This window comes from Nannospalax galili, unplaced genomic scaffold (assembly GCF_000622305.1).
Source record: "Nannospalax galili isolate Female #2095 unplaced genomic scaffold, S.galili_v1.0 scaffold188, whole genome shotgun sequence".
In the NCBI taxonomy this organism is placed as follows: domain Eukaryota; kingdom Metazoa; phylum Chordata; class Mammalia; order Rodentia; family Spalacidae; genus Nannospalax; species Nannospalax galili.
This window is the reverse complement of record NW_008360325.1, coordinates 1,221,281-1,245,113: the sequence shown is the minus strand read 5'-3', so window position 1 is coordinate 1,245,113 and position 23,833 is coordinate 1,221,281. Positions and strand designations below refer to the sequence as shown.

General features: G+C 50.0%; 1 protein-coding gene and 1 pseudogene across 3 annotated transcripts in view; one reads left to right on the top strand and one right to left on the bottom strand.

The window, feature by feature from the left end:
* Window positions 1-673: 673 nt before the first annotated feature.
* Window positions 674-23,833, bottom strand: part of Cdc42bpb (CDC42 binding protein kinase beta) — a 103,363-nt gene continuing 80,203 nt past the window's right edge. The window contains exons 20-38 of one of the 3 annotated variants that reach the window (XM_029559915.1): window positions 21,112-21,206; window positions 19,373-19,452; window positions 17,808-17,855; window positions 16,709-16,798; window positions 16,396-16,470; window positions 14,656-14,761; window positions 13,148-13,284; window positions 12,395-12,534; window positions 11,632-11,713; window positions 10,102-10,318; window positions 9,885-9,947; window positions 8,105-8,704; window positions 4,996-5,093; window positions 4,826-4,910; window positions 4,561-4,678; window positions 4,334-4,451; window positions 3,549-3,654; window positions 3,386-3,456; window positions 674-1,989 (exon numbers count right to left, since the gene is read on the bottom strand). In XM_029559915.1, the coding sequence (XP_029415775.1) occupies window positions 1,858-1,989; window positions 3,386-3,456; window positions 3,549-3,654; window positions 4,334-4,451; window positions 4,561-4,678; window positions 4,826-4,910; window positions 4,996-5,093; window positions 8,105-8,704; window positions 9,885-9,947; window positions 10,102-10,318; window positions 11,632-11,713; window positions 12,395-12,534; window positions 13,148-13,284; window positions 14,656-14,761; window positions 16,396-16,470; window positions 16,709-16,798; window positions 17,808-17,855; window positions 19,373-19,452; window positions 21,112-21,206 (2,461 nt within the window). In that variant the 3' untranslated portion in view covers window positions 674-1,857. Of the gene's footprint in view, window positions 1,990-3,385; window positions 3,457-3,548; window positions 3,655-4,333; window positions 4,452-4,560; window positions 4,679-4,825; window positions 4,911-4,995; window positions 5,094-8,104; window positions 8,705-9,884; window positions 9,948-10,101; window positions 10,319-11,631; window positions 11,714-12,394; window positions 12,535-13,147; window positions 13,285-14,655; window positions 14,762-16,395; window positions 16,471-16,708; window positions 16,799-17,807; window positions 17,856-19,351; window positions 19,453-21,111; window positions 21,207-23,833 lie in introns of all 3 variants that reach the window. The other 2 variants (XM_029559916.1, XM_008825578.3) reach the window with 2 other exon arrangements.
* LOC103727619 lies at window positions 22,573-23,133 on the top strand (annotated as a pseudogene).

Here is a 23,833-nt window from a genome sequence, read left to right as displayed (position 1 = left end):
GTCAGTGAAGCCCCCCAGCCTGGGTCTGCAGGGGGAACTCGGCTGAGATCTGCGGAGGTCCAGGGTGTGGCTAGTGTCAAAGTTTACTTGGTGCCTCCAGCCCTGCCTGTTGCTTAGTGACCTACTTGCTGCTTCTGGACTGACCTCATGCCATGCTTTAGATGGGCATTGTTCCTGCCTTCATTTACCAAGCATAACTGGAGGTCTCAGTGACTGGGAAATATAAGCCAACCTACCTAGGCTGACCTGTGCCTTTGGGGAGGCTGACCTGTGGGGTCAAGTCCCCCTAGCCAGGTGCTGGTGAGCATGTGGACAGGCAGCCCCTGCACTGCCTTCCTTGCATCCAGCCCAGCCTGCATTCGAGTGCTCCTGCTGCTCCTGCCCAAACTCCCAGCTCCGTGCTCTGTAGGGCCTTCTGAGTTACCTGGAAACCTGGAGAGGAACCAGGGCAGGTCACCTCACCCACCACCCCACACACCACATGCCTGCACAGCACAGGCATCACCAGGGGACCTGCCACATGGGCCTCATCAAGTGAAGCCCCAGCTCATGGGGTGGCACAGGCACCACGTGTGCGCCCTCTCAGTGCCTTTGTGGGCAAGTGTAAGCGTGGGGCGTCCCTTGGTAAGCCAGCATAAGGGGCGACATCATGACATCCAGACGTACCACTGAAAACCTTAAAACTGTCGCCTTCTGCTTTATTGACAGGTATAGTGTTCAAAAATGTTCTCACGATTCAATAATTACAAAGACTCAGACTTACATTAAAAAAGTAAAAACCAGAGCCTCCAGCAGGTGCCTGCCCCGGCACAAGGCCTGGGAGGGTGGGTGGGGCAGGCAGATGCTGGGTATGACACGCAGGCAGGGCCGGCAGTGCCATGTCCCTCAGTGCCAACTCAGCCAAGTGCACGCCAATAGGGGAGGGGGCCGTCCAAGCTGAGCACAAGTCGTGTCTGCTGCCACAGTTAATCATAAGCCTGAATGGATGGGACCATAGACCTGACCACTCGGCACAGGACACGGGGAGGGGTGAGGTTAAACACACATGTGGGCGTCCCCGCAGGTGCGGGCCGATGTGCAGGAGTGTGTTGGGTGATTCTTTCTACAGGACTGATTCGGGCTACTAATCACAGGGGCTCCATGCAGGATCGGGAAAGGGAGATGTCCCAGGGTCTGTCTGTAGCACGGCTCCCCAAGCTCCAGCTTCTTCAGCCCAGCAGACCCCGGGCTTGCCTGCATCATGTGTGCTGGCCTGTGGTGTGCCGCAGTGCAGCGGGACAAGTGGAAGACAGAGCAGCACAACTGCCTTCACAGTGGAAGGGGCTGGGACGTCTCAGGGCTGTGGCCATGGGACTAACACACAGGAACATGGGCGTCCACACCTGGGAGGTCAGCAGGACTTCTGCAGCTGACTGTGCCATGGCTAACTGAAAGAAAAGGCCACAAACCAGCTTTCGCTTTCCTGTGACACTGGGAACGACATAACTTTCTACTATTCTAAGCCTAGAGACAGTTTTAGGAACGGGGACCTCCCATAGCATCTGCCAAGGGAGCTAATAGGTCAGGACCTGGTCAGCAAAGCCCCGCCCTTCCTGGGGGTCCTGGTGGGAGAGGTGTATGGTGGTCCTTCATGTGCAAACAGAACAGTGTTGCCTCACGGCTGTGCAGATGAACACATCTGGTTTACTGCCACAGACAACGTGGCATAAAACTGAGCATTATAATAAAGATTTTTCTTCATCTCCGTATCTACAAACTGATTCTACACTTCCTTGGACAACACTGGAGAGTCAGCGCAGTCTTGGCACTGATGCTGGGGCCATTTGGGCTCCCTGGCCCCATGACGGTGTGCTGGCCTCAGGCGTCACAGGCTGGCTGTTCCAGACCTTCTAGAGGGAGCTGGCTCCGATGGGGCGAATTTGGGCTTGGGGGCCCACTGGGATTGGAGCTGTTTGATGGAGTTGAGTGTTTGGTGGAATCCGAGTCAGGCTGTCAATGCAAAAAAAGGCAGACATGAGAACCAGGTACCTGGACCAGCAGGTGCACATGGCCTGCCCGACGGGAAGATGCCCTACCTTACTATGAGCACTCGCTATACAGCCTGTTCAGGCAGTAAGAGCTGTCCACACTGTCCACCTGCTATCGGGGTGACTTAGCATCTTAATCACACAAGATGGAAACACTGCAGGGATAAGCCAGGTGAACTGTAGCTGAGCGGAAAGTCTAGGGTAGATGGGAACTTCATCAGGGTAAAAGGCTTTCATGAAAACCCACAGGTGACATCACACTCAATAGAGATGAGGTTTTCCTGAGACCAAGGACGCTGCCTCACTGCACAGGTAAGCGCTGCACTAGGTCTCAGAGCAGTTAGGCAAGAAAATAAAGAGAAAAAGCACCCAAACTGGAAGGAAGTAAAACCATTTGCAAGTGACATTCTATGTATACAAAATCCCAAAGAATCCATGTGTGTACACACACACACCAAAAACCCTAAATGAATTCAGCGCAGGCGTTCGAGATCAACACACAAAACTGTTGTGTTTTTATACACTAGCAAGGAACAATTTGAAAAAGAAACAGGTAATTCCATTTATAATAGCACTGAAAAGAAATTTAACCAAGGAGGTAAAGATCTGCACATTGCTGCCTCAAAGTACAGAGAGAGTCGTCACTCACACTCGCACATGGAGTGCGTCAGAGGGGAAGAGCAAAGACCAGCCAAGAAGACCGTCCAAGGACAAGAACAACTGTCGTCACAGCAAAAGAAAGCCAGACACGCAGGTGCTCAGCAGACAGGAGGCAACAGGCCTGGGGGTTCAAGGCCAGTCTGGGACATGGATTGAGATACTGTCTCAAAAAAGCTAAAGCAAACCAACAACAGATAGCATAGAAGCCAGGCATAGTGGTGCGCCCCTGGAATCCCTACCAGCAGATCAGCAGTTCAAGGTCAGCCTTAACTAAACATTGAATTTGAGGCCATTCTGCCTCAGAAAACAACAAACAAGTCCAAAAGGAGAGCCCCTGGCCTAGGCTGGCCTAATCTCAGAGGAAATCCTTACCCTGCAGTATGGGTGCTGTGCACACTGTCACCCCACAGCTCTTGGCCACACTGATGCAGAAGACCTGTGACTCAAGTGTTGCTGGCACTCTCTTGGGTTGCCTGATAATGCCAAGGTCTTTGTGCTTGGGCCATTGTCTACCAGGGTGAGTGGAGCTCCGGAGGGCCTCAAGACCCCTACCCAGAGACCTAGGCCCGGGGCTATATGCTGCCTTCCCCCTCCCAGTTCTCAGCCTCAGCCAGCTGGCCTTAGGGCCTCTGTTGATAAAGCATCTTCTCTTTGGGTCTGCTGATGCCACGGCCCTGTCCATGCTAGGCAAGCCATACCTCTTTGTCAAAATCCTGGTCCGGATCAGACATGCTCCTCAGAGGCACAGCCACTCCAGGCTCTGACCCACCTATGAAGCAAGGACAGCTTTGACCTCAGGGAGACTGAGAGGAAAATGCAGAGCAGGGTGTTCTTGCTCCAGTACCCACCCCTCCTTGGTACCTGATGAGGGCCAGGAGATGTAGGGCTTGCTCCTGGATGGGGGTTGCCGGGCCAGGCCTGTAGGGGCAGAGCCCTGTCTCTCCTCCTGGGCAGGGGGCGCAGCACTCTGGAGGAGTAGCACATGAGAGCAGCACATGAACAGGGATGGGGCCACAGTGGGGCTGGCACAACAGGATGGTAATGAACAGGCCCCTGGATGTGGCCTGTCAGCTTCAGCCAAGAATCAAATCAGCTAGCTCACCACTGTCCCACCACTGCCTCTAAGAACCAGCAACGGCGATTCTAGCAAAAGTTCAATCCTACAGAACCCAGTTTAAAATGAAGCAGCAGCAGGCATGGTGGTGCATGCCTTCAGTCCCAGCACCCAGGAGGCAGAGGCAGATGGATCTCTATAAGCTGGAAGCCAGCCTGGTCTACATACCAAGTTCTAGACCAGCCAAGGCTGTACAGTAAGATCCTGTTTCCAAAAAGCATATAAATAAAAATAAATTTAAAGAAGCAAAAAGACCATCCTCTCATACCAAGGAGCTAGAGCCTTTCTCTTGATACCTGGTTTCCTGAGGGAGCTGAAGTGGAAACGAGGTTCCCTCAGAAAGCACTCATCAGTATCAGAGGGGCCCAGACAACACCGAGAGGCATCAGTCAGCACAGGGCACCAAGAATAGGACAGGCGTGGCACAGGCCAGGGAAGACACCCTGGCAGGCTCCTCCTTAGGGCAGTCTGCCAGGAAGGGATCTGTGCAGCAGGAGATGGAGCCCATGCCCACACCTGGCTGAGCACGCACCAGAGGCAGGTCCATGAGCACCTGCATCCCATCCCCAGGGCCCATATGAGCCACGTGGTTGAAGTTGGTCGGGTTGGATATCATTTTGGATCTCAATTCTGGGTCTCTGAGCATTTCCCTGCAGAAAGGAAAACATTTCAGATTTAGGAATCTGCAAACATCCTCTGGATCTAGCCAGCTCCTCACTGCACAACATGTGGACCCCAGCCAGAGGGACCCGCTCTCACCGCCGCTGCTGTAGCCTCTCCTCCTCTGGAACCTTGAAGACAAAGCGCCGTTTGCTCCGAGTGCGGAGCATCTGCTTTTTGCTGTTGTCCGAGGTGTCAGGCACATTGAGGACGGCTCCTGTAGGAAAGCAGTCATTGCTGCTGTGGGGAAGAGCCAGGCATGCTGCAAGTGGCTCACAAACAGACCAGCAGACCAACGGGAGAGGTGGGGCCTGCGTCCTGTCTGAGGGCCGCCTCTTTCCTTCCTCCCACCTGTTGGGCTCACCTGAGAACTTGCTCTTGAAGTAGATGAGGCGTGGGGGCTCACAGCCTAGCAGGTTGAGGCTGCCGTCAGCGTTCAGAGGTCGTATCTGCACAGGAAGTAGAGTACCCATCGTGTGTGGAACGGACCAAGAGAGGGGAACCCACCGTGGCGAGGCCACCATGCTGCCTTACCCTCCGCAGGCCGATAGTCTGCACCCACTCCATGGTGCGCACATCAAAGACGTCCACACCGTACTCGCTGTACACTGTGACATGAGAGGGGCTGCAGCCTGGAGCAGAGGGAGCAAACGAGTAAGTGGACGTCTGTCTGTCAGCCTCTCCCGAGACTACCTGGGCACTGGGGCGAAGGGCAGAGGTGCAGCGAGGCCCCACCAAGGGGCTCGCATGATGAAACCCTCTCCTGCCCCACGCTAGAAGTCATCTTCCCCTCAAAGTCCCACGCGCACATCGTATTCAGAGGCACCCTACTGCTTCCATGACTAGGGAGTATTTTCCACACTGCAGCACGTACGTTCAAAGTGATTTAGAACGTTTTGTATCAAGTCAGCTCTCTTCTAAGAAATGAGCTTGGCAACAGCCAGGCATGGTGGTGCACACGCCTTTAATCCCAAACAAAACCAAAAAGCACTCAGCAAAATCTCAACACATATTGAGTCCATATAGTGGCCAGCTGTTAGGCATTGCCAGGTAAAACCCTTACTAATAATGAAAGAAGCCACATTTCTGAATGGGCTTTTGTTTTTGGAGACGGTCTCCCTGTAGCCCCAGCTGGCCTAGAACTCAAGATGTAGACCAGGGTAACCTGGAACTCACAGAGATCCACCCGCTTCTGCCTCCTTAATGTTGGGATTAAAAGTGTGTGCCACTACGCCTGGCTGGGTTTTTTTTTTTTTTTAGTATTTTTATTTTTTGTGTTAGTGTATTGCCTGCATGCGTGTAAGTGCACCCATATTGTGCAATGCCCACAGAGATCAGAAGGCGGCATTGGAGTCCCTGGAACTGGAGTTAGCACAGTTGCTAGCCGCCATGTGGGCGCTGGGAACCCAGGTCCTCTGCAAGAGGAGCCAGTGCTCTTAACCACTGAGCCATCTCTCCAGCCCCTGGGTAGGTATTTTTAAGACCCACACTAATCTGGTTCTAGAGCAAGACCTGGCCACACACATACCACACTAAAGACAGTAGAACTGTCCTGCAAAGACATGGTGGGCCTCACTCTAGCGGTCTGCTTTGAACACACACTCAAGGGAGGACAACCACTTTGTGAGTGGTGTCCTCCTCCTCCCGACTATATGCTTAAGGAATGCTATCTGTTAGGTTATGACAACAGATCCAGTGACTGCAGATATGCAACCACAGCCCTTCCCACCCCCAGCATGTGATGCTGAAGGAGACACTCTCAGGTGTAGGACAGCAGCAAAGTTCCCCTGAATGGCCTGCCAGAGACAAGGAGGGATGTCACTTCCCTTGGCCATGCTACCACAGATGGCCAGGCCACAGTCAGGGTACCTGCAGTGTCATCACACACGGTCCCGGGTATCATTCTGTGTAAATGCACGGTGTAGACGCACAGGTCATGAAACCCAAGGGAAGGAAATCTAAACTCTGGTGAAGTGCCTCTCAACACCAAGCTAGGCTACCGCACAGCATGCCGTGCTCATCAATGCACGCTAGAGCCTTGTCCTTTTGACAAAGAAATGGCATCTGGGCAGGGTAGGATGCTGGAACCAGTCACCACACTTATCCAGGCAGTGGTGTTTCAAACACACTTGGGGACTCTTTTTGTGAACTCTGAGATGACGTTCTCTACACAGGAAGTGCTGGGAAACGTGCTCTTACTTTGAATATAGGGGCTTCATTTCTGATTTGTCAATAAACGATACAGTTTAAACTGAGATGAAGAAAAACGCTGAAAAGTTACTACAGCGGAGGAACATGGGCTTTGGAGTCTACAGAACCTCTGCAGCCCTCAACATTCTGAGAGAACCAGGAGGCGGCCACACACAGTAAGGGCTCAGTACACAGCTCTGAACAAAACTTCTCAATCGATCTTGAAAGCTCCTTATTTTTGCCAGCTCTAGAGCTGATCTGGAGTTTGTGATACACGTAGGACCCGGGAAGGAAGCCCCACAAAGGGGAAGGCAGGAATGCCACATGTCCTTGCTGTGTCCAGGATTATAAAAACTCTACACTTAATGACCCGAGTCCAATTCCAAACTGCAGAAAGCCCAAGATCTAAAAACAGGGAGTGTGTGTCTTACAACCCCGCATTGGCTGCTTATGAAGAGATCAGGAAAACGGAGACAGAGAAGGCCACAAGGCGACGGGCTGTCCCTTCCTGCTGGCAGTACACCCAGGCCTGTGCCTCTAGCTTCTTTGACACGTGAGAAGGACATCAGGGTACTGCACCCCACAGACCTTACCACTCCTGGACACGTGGCCACCCTGGCCAGGTCAGCAAGGAGGCAGCCTAGAAATTTTAGTTACGTGTAGTTGAGGGAATGACGACACCCCACCTCTCATCCCAGCATTCCCTGAGGCTCCTGGTCAAAATCTGTGTGCCTTGCTGGCTGCTCGTTCCTCATTGCTTACCGAACTCTGAATTCATGATGGCTGGACAGAATGGCAAGGCTTAAAGCCCTTAAAAGCATCAGGTAACAAGCTAGCTGGGAGGTGCTCAGCTGAGCCCCAACAGAGCCGCATTGGTCACCCAGCCTTCGTAACTGCTCAAGAGCATTGGGACTGTCTGGCTTTTGGCCAGTGCCACCATTCACACAAAGCTGCTCAGGATAAGCACATCACTGGATCAACTGCTGAAAAGAGAAGCCCCAGCTACTGGAAAACTGGCCTACAGGGAAAATCTTGATCCTGGGATTGGGGGTCTCCTGGCCATCAAATCCCTTCAGCTTGTTTAGACAGCCCTGTGATCTTCTCTACTACAAAGAGAAGACTCCAGGTCCCTTGTCCCTTTCTCCTTTCACCATGCCCTTCTGCCCAGGGAAGCCGCTGTTGTCACGGCTCTGGAACAACAAGCAGTGTACCCAGGAGTGGAAAATGTGGGCACAGTAGGGGCTGTCAGGAGGCCAGCTGCCAAATCCCACTGGCCAGGCCCTCCTCCGGTCTGGTGCAGTCTGGCCTCAGGTACACATCCACTGAACAAAGGTTCCTCTTGTCCCGCTCTAACTCAGCTAGGGCCTGGGAGACAAACCAAAGCAAATAGGACACGTGCTGATGTCGACGTGAGCAGCAACAGGGATATGGCAACAGAAAAACATATACATACTACAGGCGACAGGAGCCGCAGGCCACATGAGCTCCTGCATGCGTGACCTCCGGCCTTGAGAGTCCACGTACAGTCCCATGTGGCTGAAGCAAAGCAGGTACTCCGCACTTTTGAGCTCCACAGCACAAAGGGCATCGAAAGACTGCTGTGAGAGGAACGCAAGCGAGGGGTCAGTGGGATTTACCAGGTCTAGAGACTGCCCGTCCCCCTGGATGCTCAACAGAGAGAACCCAGAGGGGTAGCCAACACAGAGCCTGTCCTTGAACACGGCCATCCACTGCACGTGTCCTGGAGCCACCATTTCACCGAACTTTCTGTGGAAAGGCTTAGTTCTCTGGATCTCGTAGCAAAGGATTAGCCGCTTCACAGCGACAAACAGGCAGGTGGACGAACTCTTCCTCAGGGTTCCGGTCGCTATGAGCTGGCAGCCTTTTGTTTCTGGAAGCTTGATATCAAAGTTGCTCGCTTCTGCTCCATCAAGTGAGGACCAGGGATAGAGGTGCACGTGGTGGTTCCGGCCACAGAGGAGGATGATGATCTTCTCCTTGGGCGCTAGCTCGATCTGGTACACCTTCTTACAGTCAGCAGCACGGACGATCACTGCAGGAGAGGATGAGGATGAAGTGCTGAGGCCGGGACTCACTCAGCTCGACAGCATCTGCTATACGCTGGCTGGAATGGCCCTCAGGTCCCTCTTGGCATCTTTCCACCATGGCCAGCCCCAGATGCCCTCAGCTTCAGGGCTAGTGCTACCAAAGCCATAGAGCACGTGCCCCTAATACACATACACACTCGGGTACCCTTGCACCCTTGTCCCAATGCCCTGACACCACTGGTGGCCCTGTCCTCAGGCTCTCAGTATGCCAGAGTTCTAGCTGGTCACTCACAGGACAGTAGAGGCCCTGTGGGCTGGATCTGAGCTCCCCCAGCTCATGCCTAAACCCAAGAAACCTCAGGCAACAAGTGAGAACAAGGGCTGTATCCACCCAATCAAATCCTCTGAGGAGCTTTCTCAAAGCACCCACTGCTGTCCAAACCTTCAAACTAACGGAGGACACTAGCTGTCTGGGCATCTCCACTGCCTTCCCTGGTCTAGAAGCTGAAGGAATACACTGCCCTTGGCTACTGTGGACACTGCAGGCTATGGCCCACTCTCACGCCACAGAAAGGGGCTGTGGAGTGGGTGAAGGTGGGGACATTTCCACCTTCCCTGGCTGGCAGGAGCAGAACACAGGAATTTCAGGAAGCTTCAGCACACCACTTGCTGGGTTCTCTTGGGAGGGTCTGTGACCCACCGTCCTATCCCCTTCTTGAAGAACTCAACAGAGGGCTAAGTGAATACGCATGGGTAAAGGCATTTGTGGCCAAGCCTGAAAATCCAAGTTTGATCACTGGGACCCAGAGAGTGGAAGGACAGGCCCAATTCCTACACGTTGTTGTCTGTCCTCTACCAACAACATGGTATACATGAGCATACACACACATCACAGCACTTGAATGTGTCAAGGGCCAGCTGACAAGCAAGGCTGATGGCCTGCTGTATCACTGAAAACTACTTTTCTCCACAGTTTGCCTACAACGTGGCTCATAAAGTCCTCTGGGATGGTGACTTGACTTACATGTCAGGTAGATTCTTTATCTGCAGTGGTGGAGATGGAGGCCAGGGCCCTTATGCACGTTCTTACTGACCCACACCCAGCCCAAGAGAATCCACTGTACCCTTTGAAGGCCCTGAGTATCTGTGGCAGCTGAGCAGGACTACTGGTGTCCTCCGACTCACCATCTCGGCTGAGCTCTATAACATACAGCCCCTCTTCCAGGCCAACCGCAATCCTGTCTCCATCTGGAGAAACAACACATTCGTCCTGTGAGCCCGTAGGCCGCTGCTTGAGACAAGGAGAAGTGGTCTACACATTCAGATGGATGGGACCACTGTGCTCTTAATCTGGGCTCCCAGACAATGCTGCAGAGCCACTGGGAACACTGCACAGACATACCCACGATGGCAGCAGCGAGGACAGCCTTGATGAGTGGCAGGGCACTGTCGTAGGCCTCCTGTGCAACATGCACGACCTGGCTCCTCAGCCGGTTCTTGTGGAGGATAGCCTGCAGTCCTTCGAGAATCCCAACCCATTTCCTCTTTTCATTCTCATTTTCTGTCAGGATGAGCAGTGAGCTGGTCTTAGAAGGTGAACCTAAGAGAGAGGCCGTCACCTTCATGAGAGAAACAAAACAGACAGAAACACGAGCCATTAGATCAGAAATGAGACGATGCTGCCACCCCTAGCCTCAGCGATCACAAGGGGAGCGGTGCGGTGAAGAGGCTCCACAGGCTGCCAGACTCCACAGCTGTGGGCAGGCTGCCAGGGCGGCAGTGAGCAGGGAGGGACAACATCCTGGTCAGGTTCTAGTTAACTCTGCTCTTGTCAACTGTGCTCTAGCTGTCCATTTCCATGTTAAATTTTCTTTTCTTTTTTAAATTTATTTTTATTTTAGGTGTAGGAGTGTTTGTCCTGCATGTATGTGAGTGCACTTCTGTCATGCAATGCTCTCAGGGGACTGAAGAAGGCATCAGATCCCCTGAAACTGGAGTTAGAGATGATTGTTAGCTGCCATGTGCGTGAGCAAGAGCAGTCAGTGCTTTTAACTGCGGAGCCATCTCTCCAGCCCCCAAATTACTTTCTTGAACAATTTTAGCATAATTATGACGTAGGTTCTTAAGACATGTTCAGAGAAGACAGGGTCTTCAACAAAAACACTTGCCCAAACCCTACTTCCTGTGAGGGCTCACTGAGCTGACCAGGAACCCTGGAGGCTTAGCCACTGGAGAATCATCACTCTCAACATGTACTGGCGGTGATTTTCCAGATTGTACAAAAGAGGTTATTTTTGAATAAGAATGTGATTATATGAAAAATGACTCTCAGATTCAGTTTTGTGGTCAACCAAAATTTGTGTCTATAAAATTCCTGGTTGGCGGGGTGTGTCTTTCTCTGATCAAGTCTCCCAGAAGCTTTCTAATGCTATGGTATATAGCACTAACAATGGGAGGGCCCACCAGCTCAGTCACACAAACACAAGCTCGGTGTGCTCGTTTGAAAACTTTTCCTGTCTTAGTGAAGAGTGGATGCCAGGGAGGGGAACCCTAAAGCAGGACATATCTCACAGATCATCATGAAGTGACCCTCAGTGCTGAGTCACTATGTCTAGGGTAGAAGGAAAAACCAGGTAGGAAAGGTGTTTGGGGGTCGGTGGGTGGGGAGGGGTGTGATCAGTGAAGAGGGGGTTCCCTGAGAAGCAGGGGGCAGGCAGACTCCTCATGAAACACAGGCTGTGTAGGCAGGTGCTGTGCCTAGAGGGTCAGCTGCGCCAGGTGGGAGGTACATGAGGAACCGGGTGCAAGGTGAGAAGGCAGGCCAGGCCACTCTGGATCCCACTAGAGCTTGCTCTCAGAAGAATTGCCTGTTAACTGTGATTTTTTAAAACAATTTTCTAACAATAGAAATAAAAATCAGAAAAACTCATACCCTGAATATACATGGAATGTCTCGGCGTGTTGCATGGATGACATCTGAGGCCAGGACTGAGCTCACTGAAAACTCGTCATCTCTGGCAAGAAAGAAATACAAAGAACTCTGGAAAAGCTGTGCAGACCTGCCTGGTACGCTTTTACAACTCTGTAAAGGAAGGACGCTCCTGGCTGACTGCAGCATACAGCATAAGCTGGCCCCGGCTACCTCCCAGCCCAAAAGGCATGGCTTAACTGACAGGAAGCCTGAGCTCATCCAAACACCTTAATGGTGGCAAGAACTGACAACACAGTCCCTTTCCTCGACTTGTGCTGTCACACTGTCCCCCAGTTACAAGGTCCACATCAATGACCTGACCTGTTCTTGGCATCGAGTGGTAGTTCATTAACCACTTTGAAATATGAGGGACAGAAGGTGCTGAGTTCAGTATGGAAGTGCCAGGCCAGGCTGGGACATAACTGTGTATGGCCGGAGACCAGCAGGTACCATGTGGGCTGGGGACATGGAAGTTGCTGCTGTGGGTGACTCTGCCTCACCAGTGCTACTGTAGCTGTCTAAAGGGAACGACAGGAGCAATGTGTGCCGGGCCCTGCCCTAAGTGTGCTCTTGGGGACTTGTTAAGACTCTTCCAGCACCTCTCCCTGACCCCGTTGCTCCTCTACAAATAAACTTCAAGAAATGTGCGGGGCAGCAGAGGCCCTACCTACGGTGGGCGCAAAGTACTCAATGCCAGGGTAGCATTTTGCTGTGTAAAACTTACCTTAAGTCTAAGACTTGACTGGCAATGACACCAGGCTGGGTGGATTTTCCCTCTGGTAGGTCGTACAAAAAGAGCTTGCAGTCACAGACCACTGCATAAGCCCGCTGCCATCCTTTCTTCACTCCTGTGGGCTTGGGGACCTACAGACCAACAGTGACCTCGTACCCCTGGGCCAGGGATCTGTGTGGCAGAGGTAGAGGCTGCCAGACCCCTTAGTGGTGCTCAGTCTGCTTCCACCTGCTGCATACCTCCCCAGCTCTCCAGGACAGCTCCTCCCATCAACCCTTTTCCCCAGACTGGTGGCCAAACCTCTATCTGGGCATGGCATGTGCATTGTAAGATGACACAGGGACAGTGACAACCCAGGAGCCCACTGCATCCTGGATGCTATAGCTAAACAGGACGTGGAGACATTCCAACCTCCTGTGATCTGGAACCACCACGTGGCTTTGGAACCTGACTTTAAGCTCATCAGTCAGCATGAGAACCCAAGTGGAATCTCCATGTTCAGTGGTACTTTGGACTTTGGCCCAGAGTAGCAGTTACGTCTTGCCTAATGGCCTCAGACCTTTTTTTTTTTTTGGGGGGGGGGTGTGCATCACAGGAATGGCACCAGAGTTGCTTCATACAGAAAAGGGACTGCTTCAAGAGGAGCTGGGGTGTGGCCACTGGCTACTACACAGAAGAACTGTGAGCTGACCCAATGGAAAATGAGCCATGCTGGGCTATGGGACAGAAGACAGCTTCTCCTACCTTGACGTAACCTTTGTAGGCTGTGCCTATGCCCCTCTGCACATCTACACCGAGAGGCCTCTTGGACTGCTCGGGAGGTATGGGGCACACCTGGGGAGCGCTGTCTTTGCAGGACACATGGCAGGAAAATGAACACACTAGAAAAGAGGAAAAGTTCTGCTTCGTAAAAGGCTTCCAGGGAAGTGGAACTGCTGCAGAAAGCAGGCCCTGAGCACACAGCACTACCACAGAAAGCCCAGGTACCCAGACGACAAAGATACCATGGAACACAGTTCCCATAAAAGTTCCAGATAAATGCTCAACACGCTCATGGAGCCTACTTTTGTAAAGTCAGCACTCCTGAAAAAAAAAAAAGCATACACCTTGGAGCTTGCTGTACAGTTACCCCAAAAGCCTGCCCTCATCCCACATAGGTACTCTCCAGATCTGCTGACTAGGATCAGCTCTGCATTATTTTAGGGCAGTGGTCACCGTGCTATACAGCCAATCAGAGGGCTCATGAGAGCTAGCAACTAGCAGTTAACAAAAGAAGGCTTCTATGAAGAAAAAAAGCTACTTTTGCAGAGCATTTTGACCTGTGACCCAGTCAGGAGTGTGCGTTCGGAGCAGTGGCGGTCTGAGCTCCGATCTGGGAGTCACATGCTCTTCAGTGAGGGCCACCTATGGAATGGGCCAGGTGGAATCACAGTGAACAGGAAAAGAGAAGAAGATGGGATTCTGTCACCAAATCCCAGCAGAGGGCTAGAGCATAAGAGGCTTTTTATAAAATTTAAAACTATTGACTAGTAGCAAAAAGACAAAATATGCTCCTGATTATCTAGGAAATCTGGGGCCAGTGAGGTGGTTCAGCACGTAAAGGCACCTGCTCTCAAGTCTGACGACCTAAGTTCGATCCCTAAAATCAAAAGGTGGCAAGGAACAGCTTTTTCAAGTTGTCCTCCGCCAAGTACATCATGGTTTGTGCCCTCCCTTCAGTTAATAAATGTAATTTAAAAGTTCTAAAAAAGAGGAGCTGGAGAGATGGCTTAGTGGTTAAGAACACTGGCTGCTCTTACAGAGGACCTGGGTTTGATTCCCAACATCTACATGGCAGCTAACAACCGTAGAAAACTCCAGTTCCAGAGGATCTGACATCTTCTTCTGACCTCCGCAAGCACTACACGACATGGGTGCACTTAAAAACATGCAAGCAACACACTCATACGCATAAAATAAAAATAATAAAAAATATTTTTTAAAAAGTTCTACTAAAGAGACCTAGCGAATTCAAGAGAGGAAGCATTTAGATGATTCGCCTGCTTTTCCTGATTTTTGGAGAAGCCATGGATGTGCCAACAGAGGAGTCTCTGTTGTTGACCTGGCTACCTGCGCTGCACAGTGTGTGGACTGCAGCAGGACTTTACAGAGTCCGTAAAAAGCAAGCCTGCCTCAAACAACTGCCAGGTATACCTCCCTCCTGCTGGGTTAGCTGGGTGAAAACTGCACCCCGGCACGGGGTCAACACTCACCCTCACAAGCATAGCCCTGTCGGATCAGTCCAACCATCAAGGAGGTGCAGTGGCTGCACTGGGTGGGGCTGGAGAAGGACTTGATGCTGAACTGGTGAGCTTTGGGCTGCAGGAGACATCAAGAAAAAAAAAATCAGGTGACCAGGAACCAAAGACGGGTGGGCCAGTCTGCTCTTAATTGACTTACAGATGACTTGAGTGTCATCTTGAAAAGCTGTCCTGTGCTGTTTCTCTTCCTAATAAGAAGTGGCTAAACTCCAAGGCCCCAAGCCAGAGCCCAGAGTCACCCAGGCTTCCTTCAGTGAGCTTGCTACCCACTGAGCTGGCTGGGCTGGCACTGCCTAGCACAACCGACAGACTTTCTGGATCAGAGGATCTCACAGAGGCCAATACAAACTAGATCTTGAGGGTCGGCCTGATACCATGTTTACGTTGGGCTTGCCTTGGCTATGTGACCAAGGCATATGTAAGAAATGTTCCTGGGGCTGGAGAGATGGCTCAGTGGTTAAGAGCACTGATTGCTCTTGCAGAGGACCCAGGTTCGATTCCCAGCACCCACACAGTCGCTAACAACCATCCGTAACTCCAGTTCTGGGGGAATCCAACTCCGTCTTCTAACCTCTGCGGGCATTGCACGACACAGGTGTACTTACACACATGTAGGCAATACACTCATACACAAAAATAATAAATAAAATGTTTAAAAGAAAGAAAGAAAGAAATGTTCCTAACAGCAAAACCTTAGAAAGACAAATGTCTCCTGCCAAGAGGACAGAAAACTTGGGACAAAACCAACGAAGGACGGGCAGTGACGCTCGGAGGGTGAGGACTGGGCACGGACAGTGCACTTACAAAGCCAGGATGAGGTAACAAAGGTGAAGACACAGATACAGGCAAGGCCATATGTTTCTTGAGAAGTAGGAAGGTGGTCAGCGCACTTTAGGAGTGGCTGGAGGAGATAGGCAGGGAGGAGGCAGGGCTCAGTCACCACCGAGACACACAACACCTTTACAGAATGTCTCAGGGCATCAGATGTTCACAAAGTAAGCAGCCTCTCATCTTGGTCCCTAACTCTGTAAGAGTCTAAGCCCCCCCCCCAACCAAAGCACTAGTTACTCTCAGGTCTCCAGGGGAAACCATGGACAGGCCAGGTCTGCATCAAACAAAGTAAGACACAAGCCCCATGCTAGGCCCACTGGCTAAATGCTGCCAAGCTTGAAATTCAGGGCCTGTCGCAATTGTGAGATGTACAATGTTTACACAAGGGAAAGGACAAAATCCAGCTGAGCTTTGGAAGCTAGTAAGGAGAATATGGGGGGCTGTGCACCGAGGGGCCAGATGATCGAGAACATGCATGTGAAAGGCAAGGTTCAAACCACACATTGTGGGCAGTTCTCCTTACGCTGGAAAGACATTCTCCTACAAACCACATGGCTCCTGGTGATGACAGACACGACAATAAATACAGAGAAACAAGTGGGTACGAAGGTCCCACTGGTGACCGATCAGATATGGGCCCAGGGAGTGGGGAAAGTGGGAAGGACTGAGCTCAGAATGCTTTCAGCTGAAACATACTCGCAGATTCGGTGTGAAGATAAGATGCAGCTCTTGGACTTCCCACTTTAACAATCCCCAAAAGAACACAGGGGCCTGACTGCATATTCAGAAACAGCATGGCTAATTTACACAAAGGTTATCTTCTAAAACTGAGAACGTATCTGGTGATGCACCAGGACTTACCTTTGGTCCAGTCAGGGTGGGGTTCTGTGCATTGGGCAGTGCAGCAGACGGCCTCTGCTGGGGCCGAGCCATGTCCTAGGAGACAAGCAGGGACAAGTGAGCTCCAACCTGTCTCAGCACTGTTCCTAGCCGTCAGGCCCTATCTGGGGGTTTCTCTCTAGACTTTATCAATTATTAACATTCTGTATTTTTAATGTACTACATTGTCGAGATGTCTGTCAAGCGTTCAGCTGATGGACTGGCAGAATTCTTTAGAAGAGAGGTAGGCAAAGAGCTGCCAAGGGGGCCCTAGTTACAAGCTGCACGGTCTTACCTCCTGCTGTTCTGTGCTTGTGGCCACAGACACTGGGGGGGACACATCCAACTTTGGAGCCTGTGTTTCCTGATCACTAGCTGAGCTGGTCTGTGAAAAGAAAGATCGTTACCTTTATTAGAAATACTGCAAAGCACATTCCATCAGGGTCTAGGTCTGCTGTACCCCAGGTACCCTCAGGTTTTGTTATGAACCTCAGTTTACTCACAGCTATCCTGTCTTCCCCAGGACCACTGCCCTTTGCATTCTAAGGCTGCAGTGGTAACTGTTTTGGCAGGTGGATGCAGGCAAGCCACCAGTTATCACCAGCAGCAAGATGTCACCTGGCTGCCTCTCTGATGTTAGCCGTCTTTCTCCTGGCCATTTAGGAACTGGAAATATCAACTTTTTGACCATCTTCTAACCACTCAGATGCCTAACCTCATTCTAAGGCTAGAGACAATTCTCTAACACCCATAGAGCCACAGCTTAGGAGCAAAGAGCTCCAGCTTCCGCCAAAGAAGTGTCTTCCTCTGACGACAGCAGCACTCCCCAGGAACTCCACAATGCTCTGGGTAAAGGCTGCACTCCCAAACCATCTGTGGCAACCCCTCTGCTGGATCAGGGTGCACTCCTCAAACAGCACCTCACTGTCCCAGGCTACACTAACCACACGAGAATGTGCAGCAGCATTAGCACCAGAGGCTGCAGAGCAGTCTCCAAGCTGACAGCTGGACTTTAGTCCCACATCAGATCCCAGCAGGTATAGTTCATCAGGCTGCTGAGGAAGAAGCCACATTCACATGGGAAAGCAGACACTTGCAGCATACCTGTGTACTGCAGTATTCTGAGTCTGTCAACAAATCCTCTAGAGACAGGTACATCAATTAGCTAATTATCAAACTTAGTACATGTGAGTGTCACCCACAAATAAGCATGTTAAGTGAGTTAGAGTTCCACCTGGTAAGTAAGAGGACGATAAGAGTCATTTAATTTTAGCCATGTAAAACCCCACTAGTTGCCTTAGTTGGTTAACTAATCAAACGGATGCAAACTCGGGAGGCGAGCAAGTAGGGTGCTGAGGGTGAGAGGCACGGGAAGGCAGCGCTGAGTCACTTACGTCCTCCCACAAGGCTAGCAGAGAAGACACAGATGAGGAGAGGGAGTCCTTCGTGTGACAGACAGGAGGAACAAAAACAATCATTTCCTACCCAGTAAAGGGAGAGGAAACTCGGGCAAGAAAATGCACCTAGACCATCATGGCAACTGACTGTTTCTAGAATGTTTAATTAGGCAAAATGCAACAGGAATTCCCAAAGGCGATCTCAGAGTCTAGAAACTCCTAACACAGACATGGACCCAATTCAGGGCTTTTCTTTGAAAGGAAATACACTTCTCACTCAAGCCAGAGTGTAGGACATTCTACCATATCATGAGAGGGAGGAAAAAGGGGCTGTTCCAGGTGAGAGGAGGAGGGGGAGACCATGACTGACTACCATCTATAGCCTCTGGTGGAACCAGGACCCAGAGGAAACAGTGTCCAGGACACTGCCAGGATGCAGGAGCATCTGTACCGAACTGAAATGCAGCACTGGTGAAGTGTCTTATGGTGACACTGAAGTGCACCAGAGATCTGTGATCTCAGGGAACAAATGCTGACATAGGCCTGCAATTAGCTTTCCTCTTGAAAGTGATCTGTGTGTGTGTGTGTGAGTAGAAGGAGGGAGAAAGGCACGGAAGTGAGTATACAACTGCCCCTCTCTGGTTGAAGTTGTAGGATCAGACCTAGAGCCTCACGTGTGGCAGACAAGTGCTCTGTCCCTGGGCTTATCACCAGCCTTCATCATTCCAACCTGTGTGCTTGCGACAACTGACTGGCAGAAGAGGCTCCTTCCGCCTCAGAAAAGGAAGGAACAGCTGTGTCTACTTGGAATGCTTCCAGGAGACTTGCAGCACATGGAGGAAGGGGGACCCATCCCCATACTCTGCAGCGGAGGCCTCAGCAGACAGTAATCACACACTGGGCACGTTGTGAGGTGGCTGTGGCTTGTCAGCTTACTGGTTCACTGACCACCTCAGCCAGGATCATGGTGAGCTGCCTGGTACTAAATCACTGGTAAACCACTTCTCCCAGGAAGGAGTCTAAGCTGTAAGTGCACAAAGAGTCCCAGAAATGGTAATGTAACCACTATTATTTGTATTTTAAAAACTTCCCCGCCATGCTGGGAGTGGTAGTACACGCCTTTAATCCCAACACTTGGGAGGCAGAGGCAGGCAGATCTCTGTGAGTTCGAGGCCAGCCTGGTCTCCATAGCGAATCCAGGTCAGCTGGGGCTACAGGGAGACCCTGTCTCAAAAAAACCAAAAAACAACAACAAAACCTTCCCCACTAACTACAGCCAGAGGCCAGTGTAGAGTTCTGCACCAAAAGGGCCAAGCACCTTTTTGATCAATTATGCTTAGTCTGTGCTAAGAAAGTGTCTTTGGGAACAGACCCGACACCTTCAGTGTCTCTAATTTGAAGTGCGTGACATCCCCCGCCAATGATGTGGGGTGGCGTGACTCTGACATAAACATCAAATCCTCATTTGTTTGGGTGTTCTGGACCCAGTGGTGGTCAAATCATATTCCACTACTTCTAATCTACATAAACTCATCTGTTACCTCTAAGAAGGAATCACTCACTCTAAGTGTCAGATCATGTGCAAGAGGGGTGGTATTGAAATAGTCAAACATGGGGTCCTGGAAATCTTGAAGCTTGAGCCCTGTAAGAGAAAAAATAATTAGAGCAGAAAATTTAAAAGAAACATGTTTCATGCAGATACCAGTTCTTCCCAAGAACAGATCAATCTGATAGCATTCCAGGAAGGTCTTTCTCCAGAGTGAGCAGGAGACTTAACACCCTTTCCTGGAAGAAACCCAAGAAGGTCTCTCTAAAGGATAGGGACAGGGCTGGATGGGTGGAGACACTACTATGACCACAGGATTATGGAAGCCCTGTGACAAACCAAGTTACTGTTGTCATTGAAAGAACAGTGCAGAGACTCTAGAGAAAGCAGCTCCCAACCAAAACCTCATGTGTGACCAGACCCATGTGGGATCAGGAGGGAGAAAGAAGATGCGCATTAAACTAAGGAAGCTTCTCCAACCATGGGTGAGATGGAGTTCAAGTCTACCAATCACGTGAACTTAAAAGGCGCAACCAAGCCAAGAGTGACAGCAATGGTCCAGCACTTAGGAAGCTGGGGAGGAAGACCAAGAACTCAAGGCCAGTCTGAGCGAGATCCTATATAAATTTTATCTATTTCTCTATCTCTATCTACCTACCTACCTATCTATCCATCTAATTTAATGTGTATGAGTGTTTTGCCTTCATGTATGGTATGCAATTGCACCTGTGTCATGCAATGCCCATGGAAGCCAAAGAGGGCGTCAGATCCCCTGAAACTATAGTTGCACTTGTTAGCCGCCATGTGGGTGCTGGAAACCGAATCCAGGTCCTCTAGAAGAGCAGCCAGTGCTCTTAATTGCTGAGCCATCTCTCCAGTCCCCTTTTCTCATTTTGAAAAAGTAAATACTCAGAAAACATACTCTTCGAGCTGGGATAGTTTCCTTTTCAAAGAAGAACAAGATTGGGGCTGGAGAGATGGCTCAGTGGTTAAGAGCACTGACTGCTCTTGGAGAGGATCCAGGTTCGAGTCCCGGCAGCCACATGGCAGCTAACAACCATCCTAACTCCAGTTCCAGGGGATCCAATGCCCTCTTCTGACCTCCATGGGCACTGCATGACATGGGTCCACTTATACACATGCAGGCAATACACTCAATACACATAAAATAAAAACAATAAAATATATATATTTTAAAAAGGACAAGATTAATAAATTTGACACACAAAAATAGGAAAAGTTTTTTCTTTTTCTGAGACAGGGTCTCATGTAGCCCAGGATGGGTTTGAGTTCCATATTTGGCTGAGAATGACCTTTAACTTCTGATCCTCTTGGCTCTCTACCTCCAGAGTGCTGGGATTACAGGCACCCACATCCAGGTCACTGCAGTGCTTTCCATAAGGGCTGATGGTAGAAACAGTCCAGCCCAGAGCAGCTATGAAAGTGCTCTAGATGGTCGGCCCCATAGGCTGTAGTCTGGTAGCCGCTCCAGCATAGGATGGGACAGAGTGTGCATGCTGCCTTTTGTGTGATCAGGGGATATAAATGTGTAATTACATGTATGTGTTTGCTTGTTTTTCAAGGCAAATCAAAGGAAGAAGTAACCAAAAACTTGTTACTTTGGCAGAAGGCATCTTTGAATGTACTGTTTCTAAACTTTAATGTTGAAAGTATTTTATACAATTAAAAAGAAAATCACTTATGACAAAAGTCTGATTATTTAAATATTTCAAGTCTTATTATGATTTCATTTACCTGTGTCTGCTCTAAACTTTTCTTCCATCCTTTTCTTCAGATTTTGCATTTCTTCTAATAATTCCCTGTTTTTGGCTTCAGATTCCTTTAGTTTACTGAAATAAGAAGTAAACAGCTATAAGTGCACCAAACAGAGACCACATCTACTGGTTCACAGTGCGGAAGTATGAGGGCAGGCTTTCTCTCTGGTTCCTGAGAATGGTTTGGGCATGCTGGGTCTTTCTACTCAGCACACTACAGGCAATACAGGCAGCAATTATGAACGCAAACACAGATTTTAAGTCATGTCTTAGTGGGTATGACAGTACATGTTTGTTAGGATTTTTTTTTTTTTTGGTCTTTTTGAGACAAGGTCTCCCTGTAGCCCCAGCTGGCCTGGAACTCACTATGTAGACCAGGCTGGCCTTGAACTCACAGAGATCCACCTGCCTCTGCCTCCCAAGTGCTGGGATTAAAGGCGTGCGCCACCACGCCTGGTGATAGTAGATGTTTGTAATTCTAGCAATTGGGAGGCAGAGGCAGGAGGATCAAGTGTCAAGGCTAGTATGGGCTACATCAAGACCTTGCCTTGAAACCAAATAAAACAAAACAAAAAATTAAAGTTCTAACTGAGGAAGGTGTACCCCATGAAGCTGTAGGTGAGTGCTGCTTGTCATCTGAGGATAAGTGAACAGCCCAGGTCCCTTGGCTGTCACCTGGATACCTTTCCCATGACTGACATCAGATGTACTATGTGAGCACAGAGGCCCTGCAAGCCTGGCTCTTACGCAGTGGGGCTAGAGCAAGCCAGGTAAAATCTGACCAGGACAGCAGAACCCAGTGTGGACTTGGCCAATCATCAGCACGATGACACTGAGCACATTACTTCCCCTGCACCTTGGGGTCATTACTCGTAAAATGGAGAATGTCTCCATCAGGATATGTGAGGGTCACACAATTTAAAAGAATAAAGTTCCTGTCACAAATAAAGTAAGTTTAAGTGGCAGCTATTACTAATTAATTTAGTCTCAACTGGACAGGACTGGGAACTCAGAATCCCGTCACTGGCCAGCTCAGCCCTGCATGGCAGAGTTGGCTTGTCTTCTCACAGCAGCAGGTGTGGCTCTTATAGAACTGCAGTTTGTGACTGTGTCAGAAACAGTCTTTGCAGACATACTACACAATCAGCTGAACCAGGCACGTAAATGTGTTTTTCTTGGACCTGGTGTGATGGCGTACACAGTTGGGAGGCAGATGCAGGCAGGTCTCTACAAGTTTGAGGCCAGCCAAGGCTACAGAGAGACCCTGTCTTTAAAAAAACAAACACTTGCGCCCCCTGCTCTGGGGGCTGGCGTGAGCAGCCCCTCGGTGGCGCTGCCTGAGCCCTGAACCTGCTCACTGCCGACCCCGTGTCATCGGGGGGGGCTGACTGCGGAGCATGCAAGTGACCCCGTCACGGCTTTCTTCCTCCCCCAGATCACATACACATCGCAGCCCTGGAAGATGGGGAACTGCCTCAAATCCCCAACCTCGGATGACATCTCCCTGCTTCACGAGTCTCTGTCCGACTGGGCTAGCTTTGGTGAGGGGACGGAGCCATATCAGGAGCTCCTGCCTCCGTATCAGGAATAAGTTCCAGTTCCAGTCTATTATCCAATGCCCAGCCAGACTCGGCTAGCAACTCAGCTGAATGAAGAGGAACGAATTGGAATAGCTCAAAGAATAGGCATTATACAGCATCTGCCTGAAGGAGCTTATGACCCTGGAAGAGATGGATCAGAAAAAAGATCTGAGAGTGTGGGATCTGAATGATGGACTTTGTTTATGGGGACCCAATTCCATTTCTGCCATGCGTGCACATCTATCACCTGGACTGTGTAGATGACTGGTTGATGAGATTCTTCATGTGCCCCCTCCTGAATGGAGCCAGCTGATGCAGCACTGCTTTCATCCTATGAGACTCACTGAGCCAGGGTCTCTCGTCTGACTTCAAGTGAACCATCATTTGTGGTGGTTTTGATCTTTTGTCAATGAGCCCAAAGAGCCAGGGATTAGGAATTAGATCATGCATAAAAGTTTCCTAAAAATTCCTGGATGGCTGCAGATGTTGAGGAAAGTATGTGATATCTTAGAAACCCAGTGGGGAAAGTAGGCTAGTATTTTTATGTAAAGCCTTGACCCAGTGTTTAAAAATTGTATTTAGATCTTGTTATTGCTCCAGTACATAGGAATTGTGTAAAGTGTTACAGCAGCTGTATGTGTTTAAATTGTGTGTGTTGCCGGGCATGGTGGCACATGCCTTTAATCCCAGCACTTGGGAGGCAGAGGCAGGTGGATCTCTGTGTGTTTGAGGCCAGCCTGGGGTCCAAGCATTTTGGAAAAAGGCTGTTTAGTATGATTTTTTTTTTTTTTTTAAAAAAAAACAAAAAAAAAAAAAAAAAAAAAGTGTGTGTTGAAGATTAGGAAAAAGATAGTTATTTTTCCGAAATGAAATAAATTTCTCCCTTCCACCCAAATTCTTTTCTGAAGTTACTGGCATTTGGGTCAAGGTTTTATTAAAAGCTACATTTTATAACACTGACACAAAAGAACTTAGTTTTAAGCTTGTTTGCACAGTTCTTCTTTTCCACTGGAAATGGAATTCATTGCTTAGGTCTTTTTAAATAGTGTATTATTATCGTTGGGGCTGGCTCTGTGCTTGAAAACCAGTTTACTTATAACCTGTTGTTAAGTGCTGTATTCT